The sequence below is a fragment of the Chiloscyllium plagiosum genome, chromosome 11 (genome assembly GCF_004010195.1).
Source record: "Chiloscyllium plagiosum isolate BGI_BamShark_2017 chromosome 11, ASM401019v2, whole genome shotgun sequence".
In the NCBI taxonomy this organism is placed as follows: Eukaryota; Metazoa; Chordata; class Chondrichthyes; order Orectolobiformes; family Hemiscylliidae; genus Chiloscyllium; species Chiloscyllium plagiosum.
The window spans coordinates 3,821,231-3,838,399 of record NC_057720.1 but is presented as its reverse complement, the minus strand read 5'-3'; the positions used below and the strand labels follow the sequence as shown (position 1 = coordinate 3,838,399).

The 17,169-nt window shown below is 43.1% G+C and overlaps 1 protein-coding gene across 1 annotated transcript in view; it reads left to right on the top strand.

Annotated features, from left to right (window-relative positions):
* The window catches only part of dnai3 (dynein axonemal intermediate chain 3), a 120,355-nt gene that overhangs the window by 21,993 nt on the left and 81,193 nt on the right, over nucleotides 1–17,169 (top strand). The window contains exons 6-8 of the mRNA XM_043700114.1: nucleotides 7,422–7,621; nucleotides 12,472–12,588; nucleotides 16,462–16,652. Coding sequence (XP_043556049.1) covers nucleotides 7,422–7,621; nucleotides 12,472–12,588; nucleotides 16,462–16,652 — 508 coding nt within the window. The remainder of the gene's footprint in view (nucleotides 1–7,421; nucleotides 7,622–12,471; nucleotides 12,589–16,461; nucleotides 16,653–17,169) is intronic.

Here is a 17,169-nt window from a genome sequence, read left to right as displayed (position 1 = left end):
AGAATCTAGTGTGAGGCATGGTGGCTCGGTGGTTAGCACTGCTGCCTCACAGCACCAGGGACCCATGTTCCACTCTCAGACAATTGGCTGTGTGAAGTTTGCATGTTCTCTGGGTGTCTGCTAGGGTTTCCTCTGGGTGCTCTGGTTTCCCTGGTTTCCTCCCACAGAGCAAAGATGTGCAGTTTCGGTGGATTGGCCATAGTGTCCAAGGATGTGTAGGCTGCGTGGATTAGCCATGATAAATGCAGGGTTTTGAGGCTAGGGTTGGGAGTGGGAGGCTAGGTTTGGGTGGGATGCTTTTCAGAGGATCAGTGCAGACTTGATGGCCTCTTTCCACACTGCATAGCATCCCTACAGTGTGGAAACAGGCCATTTGGCCCATCGGGTCCACATTGACCCTCCAAATAGCATTCCACCCAAACCACCCCCCCCCCTCCCCCCCTCTACCATATCCCCACATTTCCCACAGCCAACCCACCTAACCTGCACATCTTTGGATTCTGGGAGGAAACTGGAGCACCCGGAGGAAACCCATGCCGACACGGGAAGAACATGCAAACTCCACACAGAGAGTCACCCAAAGCTGGAATCAAACTTGGGTCCCTGGTGCTATGAGCCAGCTGTGCTAACCACTGGGTCACCATGTCACCTGATTCTATAAATATCTCTCCTTGACACTTGCAACATCATCATCACTGAATCCCTCAATGTCAGCATCTTCAGGTTACCATCAACAAATATATATCTGGACCACCCTTATAAATACTGTGGCTACAAGAGCAGGTCAGAGACTGGGCACTTTGCAGCGAGTAACTCACCTCCTGATTCTACAAAGCCTGGTCATCATCTTCAAGACCTTTGCTTGGATAAGTGCAGCTCTAAAGAATAGAGATGTTTGACACCACGCTGAATAAAACAGCCATATTGTCCACACCCCAGACAGCACCTTATTCCCTCCCAGCACTACTGAAATATTGACAACAATATGTCCCACCTCCAAGGTGTGCAGCAGCAACACAACAATGCTCCATCAACAGCACCTGGCAACACATGGCTTCTACCCATTTCTCTTTTTATTTATTCATGGGATGTGGGTATTGTAGGTATTGCCCCTTGAGAAGGGGGGGGGGGGGGGTGAGCTACCTCTTGAACCACTGCAGACCATATGCTGCAGGTAGAGCAACAAAACCCTTAGGGAGGGAATTTCAGGATTTCACCCAGCAACCCTGAAGGAATGGCAATATATTTCCAAATCTTGTGCATACCAGTGCTGTGGCGTTTACCTGTAACCCTGCTGCTGGGGCTATGAGTCTACTGGGCAGGAAGTTCTGGGCTCTTTTTCTCTGTGCCAGTTGTTATGAAGGTGTGGGTGTACTGTACCTTTAAGAGAGTAAAAGCTAGCAGTGACAGCACCAAGTCACCAAGTGTTCTCAATAAGACGCAAGGTAACATGTGCTCCAGCTACTGGGGCAGCTGGTTGCCTGGAAACGACAAAACAGATTCGAACTTGGCCAGTTTAAATCATACTCCGAAAAATACCAAATTCCAATCAAGTTTGGATTGAGTATATTAACAATCTTAAAAGCCAATGACATAATCTGATGCTTTGGGGTATAAGACCAGGGAAAGTTGAACATTTGGGAGGAGAACTGCCACCAGACCAACAGATGTAGATGGCTAGTCAGAACTCTCTGAGAAGTAATTGTCTAGAGAAGGAGTTTGCACAGAGGAAAACCTCAACACCGACCTAGGGAGAAAATCTACCGACAAAGATAAAGAGAAGATTTGACCGCTGGCTGGTTTTAAAATTTGAATTTTTCTGTAAATCCTAATTGGGAATTTTATCGGACTATTATTATAGAACGGAAGGTAAAGATAGGTTAGAGAAATGAATTGTAAATAGTTGTTAGTTATTTATTCTTTGTTATACTTTAAGAAATAAAGTTGTTCATTTTTACTTTAAATAGTTCTTGGCCACTTGGATTTTTACAGATTACTGTATGCGATAAATCTTTTTTGTGTTGCTGATTTTAAATTAAGCGGGAGAATTTACCCCGTGTTGTAACAGTTTGGGGGCTCGGGCCCATGATTTGAACTGGTTTAGACAGATTTGAATAGATTTAGGGGTACAAAAAATCCCAGCAGATTTAAACACTTGCAGGTTAGTGTCCAAGATCTTTAAATAAAACATTGGTGAGGCAAACCTTCACGAACCTTGCATTGGTGAGTCAATTTGTTTAATTTCGGTGACTTGTGGTTAATTAATTTAAAAGTGAGGGAAGTGGCTCTTAAAATTGCTAAGAGGCTCTGGGATTTGAAGATGATTCTCAAGTTTGCCAAGAAAGTTTAGAAGAAAAGAAAAGGGCCATACTTTTAGAATTAACAAAAAAATTAGATTTGGGTTTAACCAAGGACAAAAGTAAAGCTGAAATTGTCAGGGAATTACTCAAACACTTGGGTGTATGCAAGAAACAGGTAAGTGCAGTAGAGGTAGAAAAACATAAATTACAATTGAGGAAAATGGAGTTAAAAGATAAACAAAGGGAGAGGGAGAGAGAAAGAGAAAGAGAGAAGGTTCTTGGCTGAGCAAAGACAGAGAGAGAAGAAAGGGAGAAAGAAAGAGAAAGACTTTGGAACTTGAGAAGTTGCGACTTAGTCAGCAAAGTCAAGTTAACAGGATGGAGATTAAAAGAAAAGGTAGTGATATGTATAAATATGTCAAAATGCTGCCACATTTTGATGAGAAAGATGTTGAAGGTTTCTTTATTTAATTTGAAAAATTGGCTAGGCAAATGGAATGATCCAAGAATTTATGGATAATGCTAGTTCAGACTAAACTGGTAGGAAGAGCTAGTGAGGTATTTGCTATACTGTCAGATGAGGGGTGAAGAGATTATGAAGAGGCTAAACAGGCTATTTTAAGTGCTTATCAATTGGTACCAGAAGCATATAGACAGCAGTTCAGAAAAGAAGGAACCAGGTCAGACTTACGTTGAGTTTGAAAGAATTAAACATAGTCATTTTGATCAATGGGTGCATGCTTTGAAAATAGATAGGACCTATGAGGCTCTATGAGAGATTATTCTGCTGAAAGAGTTTAAAAACTCACTTCCAGAGATGGTAAGAATTCACGTGGAGGAACAGAAAGTTCAGGAAGTGAGAAGGGCGGCAGAATTAGCAGATGAGTACATGTTGGCGCATAAGACAAGTCTCCAGCCAGAATTTCGTCCTGTGAGGGATAAAAGTTGGGAGAAGGGGAGATCCTACACTACGAAACCAAGAGTAGAGAACATTGGTAAGAATTTACCACAGGATAAAAAGGAAGCCCAAGAGGGTGGACAGGAGGTGAAAGGCCTCAGGTGTTTACACTGAGGTAAAGTGGGACACGTAAAGATACAGTGCTGGTTGTTAAAGAAAAAGGCACTGTGGGAAAAGATGTGGTAAAAGAAGCTAAGCCAGTGGCCTTAGTGAAGGTAGTAAAGGAGACCCCAAGAAGAGCTGAGGAGCTGCAGGAGAGTGCCCAGCCTAGGCCGGGGCCGGGTATGGAGTTAGTACCTGATCTCTACAAAGAATTCACCTCTGTGGGTAAAATTTACTCGGACAGAACAGGGGGATAAAGACAAGAAGTTATAATTTTGAGAGATACGGGATCTAACCAGTCACTGATATTAAGAGATGAGCGAATATGCACTCTTTCTCATCTGTTACCCAAGAGTGTGGTAATTTGTGGGATAGATGGACAGAAATTTAGCGTTCCTCTATGTAAGATCAAGTTGTTGTGCCAACTCAAGACTGGGAAAGTTATAGTGGGAGTGATTGACAGAGTGTCAGTTCCAGGGATTCAGTTTGTTTTGGGGAATGATTTGGCAGGATCCAAAGTCAGAGTGACACCCCTTGTTGTGGAGAAGCCCAAGGAAGACCAAGAAACTGAGGAGGTAAAACAGAAATATCCTGGCATCTTCCCTGGATACTGCATGGTAACCTGATCGCACTATCATAAGTCACAGCACGACGCGAAAGATAAAGAGAAAGATGAAGGAGTTGAGGCTCAGTTAGCGGACACCCTGTTTGATGTAATGGTGCAGGAAAAACCTGAACAGGCAGAGGGTCAGAAGGAAGTGTTCAGTCCCGAAAGGCTAAAAGATATATATATATATGGATGCATACTCTAAAATGGAGGCAGAGAATATTCTGGAGGCTTATTATCTGAAAGATAGAATCCTAAGGTGGAAATGGAGACCACGGCAGGTTAGTGCAGAGGAGACATGGGCCGTAGTGCACCAGATTGTGTTGCCAGTCGCATACAGACAGGAAGTGTTACGGGTAGCACATGAACTACTTGTAGGAGGTCACCTAGGGGTAGGAGAGACTCAGGCTAAGTTACGAAAACATTTTTATTGGCCTGGAATGCACAACGATGTGGTTAACTTTTGCCGTACGTGTCATACATGCCAAATGGTAGGTAAGCCACAGGCGGGAATAAAACCAGCCCCTTTGTTGCCAATTCCCACATTTGAAGAACCTTTCATGTGGGTTATAACCTTTCATGTGGGTCCCCTCCCGTGAACTAAAAGTGGGAGCCAGCACTTGTTAACCATAATAGAGGTGTCTTCCAGATTTCCGGAGGCAACTCTATTACTGAGCATCAAGGCAAAAAGGGTAGTAGAGGAGTTAGTAGCTTTCTTCACATGGTATGGGCTACCCAGAGAGATTCAGTCGGACCAAGGGTCACGTTTTACTGCTAGGCTGTTCAAGGAGGTTATGGATAGCTTAGGTATACAGCACTTTAAATCCAGTATGTATCATCCTGAATCCTAGTGAGATTTAGAAAGGGGGCATCAGACCTTGAAGACCATTTTGGGAGCATACTGTCAGGATTACCCGAATGATTGGGATATACATATCCCATTCGTATTGTTTGCCATTAGAGATGCCCCAAATGAATCTACTCAGTTCACTCCCTTTGAGTTAATATTCGATCATCAAGTGAGAGGCGCTTTGAAATTAATTAAAGAAAAACTGACGGGACCAAAGTCAGAGATTTCACACTTAGTTTATGTATCGGAGATGAGGGAGCGATTAAATCGAATAGGTGAGTTAGCTAAACAACATCTAAAGAGGGCACAATGTAGATTAAAGCAGGTGGCAGATAAAAGCTCTGAGACTTGGGCGTTTTCCCAAGGGGATGACGTGTTAGTACTGTTACCAGTGATAGGAGATCCCTTCAAAGCCAGGTTTAATAGTCCCTATCAAACTGAGAAAACGTTGAGTCAGGTGAACTATCTAGTAAAGATGCCAGATAGAAAAAAAGGTATCGTGTATGTTATGTGAACATGTTGAAACCGTATTATACTAGAGAGAAAGAACTGGAGAGACAGGTGTTAGTTACTGCCCCGCAGAGTGAGGAATCAAATCCAGATGATACGGATTTTGATGTGCCTCAAAATAGACTAAAAAATGAAGAAGCCCTTGAGGAATGGGATAGGTTAGTAAGGTATCTGTCTCAGGAGCATAGAATGCAGTTGAAAGATTTGTTAATGCAGAATAAGGACATATGTAAGAATCAGATGGGAAGGACGAATGCGAAGTAGACATAGGGAATACTGCTCTGATACAACAACACCCCTCTCGGCTCAATCCTTTCAAAGCCAGACAGGTCCAGATGGAGGTGGAGGCCATGCTTGATGAGGACACCATCGATCCAAGTCAGAGCGAGTGGAGTTCGCTGATCGTCTTAGTTCTCAAACCGAACAGGACTCAATGTTTCTGCATGGATTATTGGAAGCTCAACATTGTTACAAAATTGGACTCATATCCAATTCCGAGATTGGAGGACTGTATTGAGAAAGTCGGACAAGCCAATTACATCACCAAGTTGCACTTAATGCTTGGTTACTGGCAGGTACCTTTATCAGAGACGGTGAAAGTAAGTTCTGCATTTGTAACCCCAAATGGGCTATATCAGTTTAAAGTGATGCCTTTGGAGTGAAGAATGCACCCCCCAACATTCCAAAGACTCATGAACAGAGTTGTGGCTGGGTTTACAAACTGTGCTGTCTATTTGGACGATGTCGTGATCTTTAGTAAGTCCTGGAAAGATCACATGGTACAGTTGGCAGGGCTCTTTGAATGACTTCGAGAAGCAAAACAGGGGATACACTTAAATAAAACGGAATTCGTGAAAGCAGAGGTGACGTTCTTGGGACATAACATCGGTCATGGAAAGTTGACCCTGCGGGATACAAAGACAAAGGCCATTGAGGAATATCCATGACCAACCTCAGAAAGATGTGCGTCAATTCTTAGGACTCAGCAGATTCTATCGGAAGTTTGTTCCAAACTTCAGCAGTGACACCATTAACCAATTTGCTGAAGAAGAATACAAAGTTTCAGTGGACAGAACAATGCCAGGAGGAATTCAGCCATTTGAAAGCCATATTAACCACCAAACCAGTTCAAGCTAGACCAAACTTTTCAAAACCTTTTAAAGTCACCATCGATGTTAGTGACATTGGAGTTGGAACTCTATTCCTACATGGACTATAAGACCATAAGAAACTCCATCAAGCCTACTCAGCTATTCAATAGGATCATGGTTGATCCAATGTTTCTCACATCCACTTTCCTGCCTTTATCTCATAATCCTTATTTCCCCGACCGATCAAGAATCTATCCATCTCAGCCTTAAGACTGTATTCATTCAGGAAAGCAGCTCATCACCACCTTTTCAATGATGGATGCCACAGTGGTTAGCATTACTGCCTCATAGTGTCAGGGACCCAGGTTTGATTCCCCCAGCCTCGGGTGACTGTCTGTGTGGAGTTTGCACATTCTCCCCGTGTCTGTGTGGGTTTCCTCCGAGTGCTCACAATCCAAAGATGTGCAGGTTAGGTGATTTGGCCATGCTAAATTGCCCGTGGAATGCAGGCTCGGTGAATTGGACACGGGAACATGCAGATAGGGGAGCTGGGTCTGGGTGAAATGCCTTTCAGGGAGTCGGTGCAGACTCAATGGGCTGAGTGGTTTGCTTCCAAACTAAGGGATTCGGTTACAATTAGGGATGTGATGCTCTTGTCCCTGGAATGAATATAAAAATAACCTTCTGACTTCTTTAATATTAGATCTACTCCTTGTCAGATAGAAAATGATGTAGCACATGTTTATAATCGAGTTGAAGGGAGTGGTGCTGGAAAAGCACAGCCAGTCAGGCAGCATCTGAGGAGCAGGAGAGTCAACGTTTTGAGCATAAGCTCTTCATCCTGATGAAGTGTTTTTGCCTGAAACATCAATTCTTCTGCTCTTCAGATGCTGCCTGACCGGCTGTGCTTTTCCAACACCCCACACTCTTCGACTCTGAGCTCCAGTATCTGCAGTGTTCACTTTCTCCCAGATGTTTATAATCACTATTCTCTTCACTGCAGGTAAAAATTATGATTTCACGTGTCCGCAGAGAATTTGGGGCTCCTGTGTCTTTTAGTGATCGGAATGATGCTGAAATAAAGGATAGCTATGTGGAGTGCACATCCTACCAGGACAAGAATTTCAGCATTAAGAAGCTGGAGAGGGATATCGGGATACAGGCTGTCTGTATTCTCCAGGAGAACAGCACACAAACGGAATGGTGAGTTAACTACCCTGACTAACCAGTGAGCTTCTAACCAGAATTAACCAATCAATGACATGAAGTTGGAATGGAGTTAGCTAGTGCAAACCGTTTACTTGCACTTCCTACTCACATGAGCTTCAGTGACAGACGATGGCCCAGAAGAGAGTAGGTGCTTGTTTATGACTGGCACACGCTTGATGGGCTGAAGGGCCTTTCTCTGTGCTGCTGACCTTGATGACACCATGACAGGCAACATTCTTTATGGTAGCACTGTTGTAATGTTCGTGGACTAGAAATCTGAAATAATAATCCACAGGCAGAGAGTTCAAATGCTTGTCTCAGCAGCTGGGCAATTCTGCTAATTAAATACATTTGGAATGAAAGAAATGCCAGTATCTGTTGAGCATGTGGCAACTGGATTATTGTAAAAACCCATCTGGTTCTTTAATCCCTTTAACATGGCTGTGGAATGCTACGTGACTCCAGATCCACAATATGTTTATCTTGGTGTGGTCAATTCTTAACCACTTTGTGATTATCTTGCTTGTTGTAAACTCAAAATGGTCTAGAAAACTGTTAAGAAGCTGATTCATAGTGATGGAATCCCGACTGTGTGGAAGCAGGCCATTCGGCCCATCAAATCCACATTGATTCTCTGAAGACCATCCCGCCCAGACCCACCCCTATATCCCTGTAACTCTGCATTTCCCATGGCTAATCTACCTCACCTATGCACGCCTGGTCACTTTGGGTAAATTTAGCACAGCCAATCTACCTTACCCTCACATCTTTGGATTGTGGGAGGAAACAGGAGCACCTGGGGAAAACCCACGCAGACAGAGAGAGAACGAGGACAGTTGGGATGGGCAATTATTGCTGGTTTATCATGGAATAAATAAACTAAAATCCCAGAGATTAAAGGCAGTTGGCTCAAAAAGCAGAGAGTGAGATGAGGAGAATTTAATGAATTCTTACACTTTGGAACACACCGGGCAATGGAAGCAGATAGGAGATGTTAGAGACGGCGGAGAGGAAAATGTGTTTCTGGGAAACACTTCAAACAATATGGAGTGACTGGAAGGAGAGAGATGTTTTGGTTAGAAAATGTCAAGGGAGATTTAAGGAGAATCACTATTTAATCCAAATCAGAAGAGGTTTGGAAGCAGTGAATGAAGAGAAACAGTTTCTAAGGTCATTGGTAGAGGAACTGGGGGGGAAGGAGACATGCGAATTGTTGTTTACGTAGTGACGTGTGATCTGGAATATGCTGCATGAAACAGTGTTAGATTGAAGCATATTCAATGATAGCTTTAAAAAGGAAATTTAAGAAAAGTTTAGAAAGGGAACATTTTCAGGATTGTGAGAACAGCATGGCAGAGGGACGGTAACTGGACAACCCTTTCAAATAGATAGACACAGTGCTACACATCGCCTCAAGTATTGCTAACACAAGATATATTTTGTTATAACTTTTTGACTTGCACTCATCTGGACAATTTGCAAGAATATCACATCAAGGGGAGAGCCAACATTTATACTGCATGGGAGGAGAATGCTGATTAATTGGTTAGTGAGCTCTGATTGGTAGAGATTTAAATAACTCTACAGAGATCTAGTCTCCCATCACTAAGTTGCCCTTTATTCACATGGAAGGTCCTTGACACTGATCCAGTTCTCTCAGGGTGTCAGGATGTTGGATGCTCCTGTTTATTTTTTTTTCTTGTCTGGGCGGGGTCCCAGAGACCAGCAGTGGGAGTACTGGTCTCTTCTTCTTCTCCTTCTTCTTTCTTCCTTCCTCTCTCTGTAGGGCAGCTAGTCCAGGGATAGTCCCCTTCAAGGAGAGTCCTTGCACATATACTCACAATAGGCAAACACCTGAGTGGCCAGTGACAAACACTGCCCTTCACATCAAAGGGCAGTGCTGTGTGATCTGCTCCTGTTTATTTTTTTTTATTTTTTTCTTTTTTTTTCTTTTTTTTTAAATTTAACCCCCACACTACCACCTAAGTGCGGTAGTGCTTATTTTACCCCCAGCACCCATGGTGTGTGTGTGCAGGTGGGAGACACAGTGAAAGACACAAAGTGCACGAATCTTTATTCAATTTCCACCACCAGGAAGATAGGAAAACACCCGGGTGGCCAGTGACAAACACTGCCCTTCACATTAAAGGGCAGTGCTGTGTGATCTGCTCCTGTTTATTTTATTTTTTTTGTTAATTTTTTTTATCTTCTTTTTTTTCTCTTTTTTTTTCTTTTTATTTCTTTTTTAACCCCCACACTACCACCTAAGTGCGGTAGTGCTTATTTTTTTTCCCCCAGCACCCATGGTGTGTGTGTGCAGGTGTGAGACACAGTGAAAGACACAAAGTGCACGAATCTTTATTCAATTTCCACCACCAGGAAGATAGGAAAACACCCGGGTGGCCAGTGACAAACACTGCCCTTCACATCAAAGGGCAGTGCTGTGTGATCTGCTCCTGTTCTTTTTTTTTTTCTCTCTTTTTTCTTTTTTTTTTTGCAGGTGTGAGACACAGTGAAAGACACAAAGTGCACGAATCTTTATTCAATTTCCACCACCAGGAAGATAGGAAAACACCCGGGTGGCCAGTGACAAGCACTGCCCTTCACATCAAAGGGCAGTGCTGTGTGATCTGCTCCTGTTCATTTTTTTTTTTTTTCTTTTTCTTTTTTTCTTCTAACATAACCGCGGAAGAGGGGCAGGCATCTAGGGGGTTTAATTTTTTTCCTTTTTTTTTTAGCAAGCCAATACTCCTGTTTATTTATTTATTTATTTTTTTCGTTCTTATTTAATCCCCACACTACCACCTAAATGCGGTAGTGCTTATTTTATCCCCAGCACCCATGGTGTGTGTGTGCAGGGGTGAGACACAGTGAAAGACACAAAGTGCACCAATCTTTATTCAATTTCCACCACCAGGAAGATAGGAAAACACCCGGGTGGCCAGTGACAAGCACTGCCCTTCACATCAAAGGGCAGTGCTGTGTGATCTGCTCCTGTTCATTTTTTTTTTTTTTCCTTTTTTTTTCTTTTTTCTTTTTTTTTTCTTTTAACCCCCACACTATCACCTAAGTGCGGTAGTGCTTATTTTATCCCCAGCACTCATGGTGTGTGTGTGCAAGTGTGAGACACAGTGAAAGACACAAAGTGCACCAATCTTTATTCAATTTCCACCACCAGGAAGAACCTTCTGTTTATTTATTTATTTATTTTTTTTTCTTTTTTTTTTTTTTTCTTTTAACCCCACACTACCGCCTAAGTGCGGTAGTGCTTATTTTATCCCCAGCACCCATGGTGTGTGTGTGCAGGTGTGAGACACAGTGAAAGACACAAAGTGCACCAATCTTTATTCAATTTCCACCACCAGGAAGATAGGAAAACACCCGGGTGGCCAGTGACAAGCACTGCCCTTCACATCAAAGGGCAGTGCTGTGTGATCTGCTCCTGTTCATATCTGTCAGCCAAGTCTCCCTGATTGGACTAGGTTAACAGCCCCAATCAGGGAACTTGTATTCTGTGAGGTCCACCTGGCTGACCTCATTACAATGACGACAGAGATGTTGCCATGAAAAATGCCCTATTAGTGCTGATTGACAGTTAACTGCCAGGCATTGTTTAAATTTTAAATCAAGCACGGTGACTGTAATTGTGTGGGTCACCCTGAGAAATGAACCAGCGAATGGCTGGCATCTATTTTGTTGAGTTCAACTGAGTGCAGGTGTGAGCACATGTTCTTTCTGTCTGCAAGGACCTCTCAAATTTTAAACTTAATGTTGACCTTGCTCTGGTATGGTATGATCTACACATACTGCACGCTGAACAAAACTTTTCATTGTACTTCGGTACATGTGACAATAATAAACCAAATCAAATCAAGGAATTGGGCCCTGTGTATTAATATTATATAGTTTCCAGTACTAGTAAGTGTGCCACCCAACGACTCCAACCAACAATCATAATTTGTCATCAGCCTTATTCTTCACACACTCAGGATTACCCAGCAAGTGTTGTCCAATTGCAGAATCACAACTAATGTTGGACACTGTGCTGAGTTTTATAAATACAGGTTGGCTGGGTTTAGTCTTGCTTTTCATGAACAGCTCTGTTATAGAACATAGAACAAAGAACAATAGAGCGCAGAACAGGCCCTTTGGCTCTCGATGTTGCGCTGACCTGTGAACTAATCTAAGCCCATTTCCCTACACTATCCCATCATCATCTATATGCCTATGTTTCAATGACCTATAATGTGGCTGAGTTAACTACATTGGCAGGCAGGGCATTCCACGCCCTTACCACTCTCTGAGTAAAGAACCTGCCTCTGATAACTGTCTTAAATTTATCACCGTTTGATATGATCGACCAGTCTTTGGGACATACAGCCTACATACCTGACACCAGACTGACACTAAAATTCACATACCACATACCCATTCATCCGACAGGCAGAATGTCTTTTTGGTTTAATGGCAGCATTCTGTTAGTGGTGAGCACCTCTCGTGCAGCTACTGCACAGTTTCAGCTTGAAACAGCTAGCTTTACCTGTTAAAATGGTGAGACTTCTTACCCTTTCACAGTAACCTGAAATAAGCTGGGCAATTTTCATGACAAAGAATGATTTTTCACAATATACAGCAAGAAGTAATCTGACCAGGGTGGCTTTCTCATATCATACTTTAGTATTATAATCATAGGGTGAATAAATAGTTAGGGCCAAACTTATGAGGTCGACTTTAAAATGGCCACATTCTACACCATCTCATTCTAAAAACACTTAAAATTCAACAAACCATCCTGCTTGGAGTTCTATCTTGTTTACACTGTGTTTTAACTGTTGCTGTTTCAGGACCTATCCTCAAAACGCTTGCACCCAGTATACACCCAGTGAGTTCACACAAGAGGAAAAAGATGAAATGTTAAAATCTGAAGCTCTTACCATGTTTATCAACTCGGTCGCTTTGAGGTACAGTTGTATATTGAATTGCCAAATCCGATTGGATATGTTACCAGACTTAAAGCACATGACCAACCTAACTTCATGGCCACACACGTTACAAACATAAACGTTCAGGTAAGGTCGCCATAGTCTTACCAGATCATGGGGCTGATCTTATTAGAGAGACACAGAGAGAGAGAGAGAGAGAGAGAGAGAGACTACTGGAGGTGGGTTAACCTGAGGGTCACCATACCTCAGGTGAGTGGAAAGTTTGAGAAGGAGTGTCCTTCATGGAATATTAATGAAATAATCACTTGTAGTCAATCCACGACCACTTCTATCGAGAAGGACAAGGGCAGCAGATACTTGGGAAAACCAACCCCCGCAAATTCCTCTCTGAGCCACTCACCATCTTGTTCTGGAAATATATGACTATTCCTTCACTGTTGCCAGGTCAAAGTCCTGAAATTCCCTCCTTAATGTCAGAAGTCAGATGGCACCAGGTTATAGTTCAACAGGTTTGTTTGAAATCACAAGCTTTCGGAGCATTGCCCCATCACCTGACAAAGGGACAATACTCCGATAGCTTGTGATATCAAATAAACCCGTTGGACTATAACCTGGTGTCATATGATTTCTGACCTTGGCCACCCCATTCCAACATCATTTCCTCCCTAAGGGCATTGTGGGTCAACCCACAGCAAATGGACTGCAGCGGTTCAAGAAGGCAGTTCACCCCCACCTTCTCAAGGGGCAACTAGGAACGGGCAATAAATACTTGCCCAGTCTGTGATGCACATGTCCCACAAATGATTTTTTTTAAATGAATGTCTATAGTAAATGGAGAGTATGCAAAATTCCCTAAAGATGTTTATCCCAGGCTTCTGCTTCCCTGGAAATTTAATACTTATTCCAGAAACTTATTCTCCGAGGTTGAGAATGCACATTTATAACATACATTAGATACTGGCCTTGGAAACAATGTAAGAGTAAGAATAGACAATGAAGTCTAATTTGAAGGGTTCATGACTGAGATTAAATAAATTGGTCTTGCATTCCCATCGGCTTCTCCTATTTCTTATTGCTGTGCTGGCCCCTTGCTGACAATGTTTAAAAACACATCAATTGGGCGTATGAACTGATGATACTCAGGTCAACATCAAAGTGTCTAATATGCATGCCCTCACTGTCTCTAAACTGTTGATTGTTTATCCAACATCCAGTATTAAGCTGGCAGTAAATTCCTCTGTCTAATTATTGGGAAGAGCAGAGCCAATGTCTTCAATAATAGAAAACAAAGAACTATGGATGCTGGAGATTGGAAACAAAAGCAGAAATTGCTGGAGAAACTCAGCAGGTCTGGCAGCATTTGTGGAGAGAAAGTGGATCAGGTTGTAAGTTTGCTTACTGAGCTTGTAGGTTTGTTCTCAAAAGTTTCAACACCATGCTAGGTAGCATCATCAATGAGCCTCTGGTGAAACGCTGGCGTTCTGTCCCACTTCCTACTTATGTGCCTTGGTCTGTTGTGGTGGGTGCTATCCATCCAGACTACTCTGGCCCCTAGGCATCATGGTAACCCACAAACCTTCCACTAAGCTGAAACAGCTGCTACTGAATCCAATGACCCCTTACCAACAACCAGCAGAACAAACATCATTTACTAAAATACCCTGCAAGGACTGCAATAAACATTACATCAGACACCTGGGCAGGAAACTACCCACCACGATACAGGAACAGAATCAGCCACGAAAAGACATGACCAACTATCACAAGTATCCTTACATGTAGACAAAGAGGGGCACCAGTTCAACTGGAACAATAAATCCATTCTGGGACAAGCTAAACAAAGACACACACGGGAATTCCTAGAGGCCTGGCATTCAAACTGGAACTCCAATGACAAACACATTGAATTGGACCCCAATTTACCAACCTCTCCGAAACACAACCAGAAGTGATATCACCCACCAAAACAGACCAAGACACATAACTAGCAAGTGAGACAGAATACCAGCGCTCTGTCGGAGGCTCACTGATGATGTTACCGAGCATGGTGATGAAACAGCTGAGAACAAACCTGCCAGCTCAACGAGCAAACTTACAACCTGAACCTCAACCTGAGCTACAAATCTTCTCAAAAATCACAGAGAAAGTGGAGTTAATGTTTTGGGTCGAGTGACTCTTCTTCAGAACTGAGATGATGAAAGGTCTGATGAAAAGACTCAAAATGTTGACTCTGCTTTCTCCCCACAAATGCTGCCCAGACCTGCTGAGTTCCTCCAGCAGTTTCTGTTTTTGTTTCAGATCTCCAGCATCAGCAGTTCTTTTATTTTTATTTTAGCGAGAGCATCTAATGGCTGCAGACCTCCTCCGAAGGTAAGTGTATTGGAGGAGAGAGGTGAGGGAAGAGAGGTGAAAGGAAAGGCTAAAGTGCAGAGAGTAAGATTTATCTCCAAATAATAGATTGTGGGTTCTGTAGGCGGTGATTCTGATTAATAGGCAGAACAGGTCAAAGTAAAGACTGCTTGGAGAGGAATTTACAAGAATTCCTATTTGAGTTAAACTGGCCTCGATTATTTTCAATGTATTTGACATCTCCCTGGCAGACAGGAGGGAGATTTAGAAACTGCTTTGTTAAATTGCAAAGTGACTGTGTGGGGCAGGGGCCAATTGTTTTTTTTGCTAGTCTGGCCTTTTCATACCTTTACATTAACAACATACTCTGCTCCACCAGATAGACACAGGGTCATCAGAATAGGAGAAGGCCTTTACGTCCCTCAGTAATGTCCTGCTATTCAACAGTATCATGGATGGTCTGCAACCAAAATCCAAGCTCCCACTTTACCAGGTGTCTCTCAATATCTTTGTCAGACAAAAAGCTATCGCACTTAGTTTTAAAATTGGTAACTGCTTCAGTGATGTTTTTAACAGAGACTATCCAGCATTCTGCTGCTCATTGTGTGAAGAAGTTACAAATGAAGAACTCACTCTTATTCTAGTCAACTCCACAAATTCCAGGAACTCCCGATCCCTATCCCCTGCCACAATCAGAAAATATTTCCCGCAGTCTACCCAAACTGTTCCCCTTGATGATTTGAAAATTCTTTTGTCATTGTCAACACTCAATTGGTTCACTCCTTGGAGTCTTAGAGATCTGCACCACGGAAAAATGCCCTTCGGCCATTGAGTCAAAAACAACCATCAAACTATTCTAATTCCACTTTCCAGCACTTGGCCCATTTCCTGGAATATTTTGTACATGCACACACTACTTCAATGTGATGAGGTTCTCCCACCCTTACACGCAGTGAGCTCCAGATTCCCCATCACCCTCTGGGTGAAAGTATCTTTCCTCATATCCCCTCTATTGGATACCTCCTTGATCTTCTATATCTCTCCAAGGGAATACGAGCCATGTCTATATGGCCTATATGGCCTGACTTAAAGCCATGTTATCCCTGATAGCATGCTAGAGCTATGGAGACATACAGCACAGAATCAGACCCTTCGGTCCAACCAGTCCATGCTGACCATGTTCCAAAACGAAACTAGCCCCACCTGCCTGCGTTTGGCCCATATGTCTCCAAACCTTTCATGTAGTTATCCATATATGAACCACTCTATGTAAAAAAGTTGCCCCTCATATCCTTTTTAAGTCTTTCTCCTCTCACCCTAAAAATATATCCCCCAGTTTTGGACTCCCCCACTGTAGGGTAAAGACCCTTGTCCTCCACCTTATCAATGCTCCTCTTGATTTAGTGAACCTCTGTAAGGTGAATAATCAACAATAAGGTCTAATCAACCTGTGCTATAGTCTTTCCAAGCCCCATTTAACTTGCCTGAGGTATATAGCTCAGGAACTGATGCAGTCTTTGCAAAGTTACACTTGCATTCCAGGTTTGAGTCAGCCCTACAACAAAATGAGATCATGGATGTCTTTTACGATGACTGGAGAGGACTTTCGGATGAAGATAGTACATTTGGAGGGAAAGCAGATTGCCATCTAAAGGAGTACCAGTCTTTCACAGACCTTCAAAAGAGCCAAGGGAAGAGGATAAGCCACATTGAATGGCACCCGATCATTCTGGGTAAGGTGGATTTTAGCAAGACTGAAGGTCGGCTCTTGTAAACATCAGAGCTGAAAATGTGTTGCTGGAAATGCGCAGCAGGTCAGGCAGCATCCAAGGAACAGGAAAATCGACGTTTCGCGCATGAGCCCTTCTTCAGGAAGCCCTCCTTCCTTGGATGCTGCCCGACCTGCTGCACTTTTCCAGCAACACATTTTCGGCTCTGATCTCCAGCATCTGCAGTCCTCACTTTCCCCTCTTGTAAACATCAGCCAAGGTTCATACAAACCAGGAGTAGGCCACTCAGCCTCTTGGGCTTTCTCTGCCATTCAATAAAATCATGGCTGAGGCAGAAGTGGGTACTGCAGTTATTGGAGATTAGAGTCAAGATTAGAGTGGTGCTGGAAAAGCACAGCAATTCAGGCAGCATCCGACGAGCAGCAAAATCGACGTTTCGGGCAAAAGCCCTTCATCAGGAATAAAGGCAGAGAGCCTGAAGCATGGAGAGATAAGCTAGAGGAGGGTGGGGGTGGGGAGA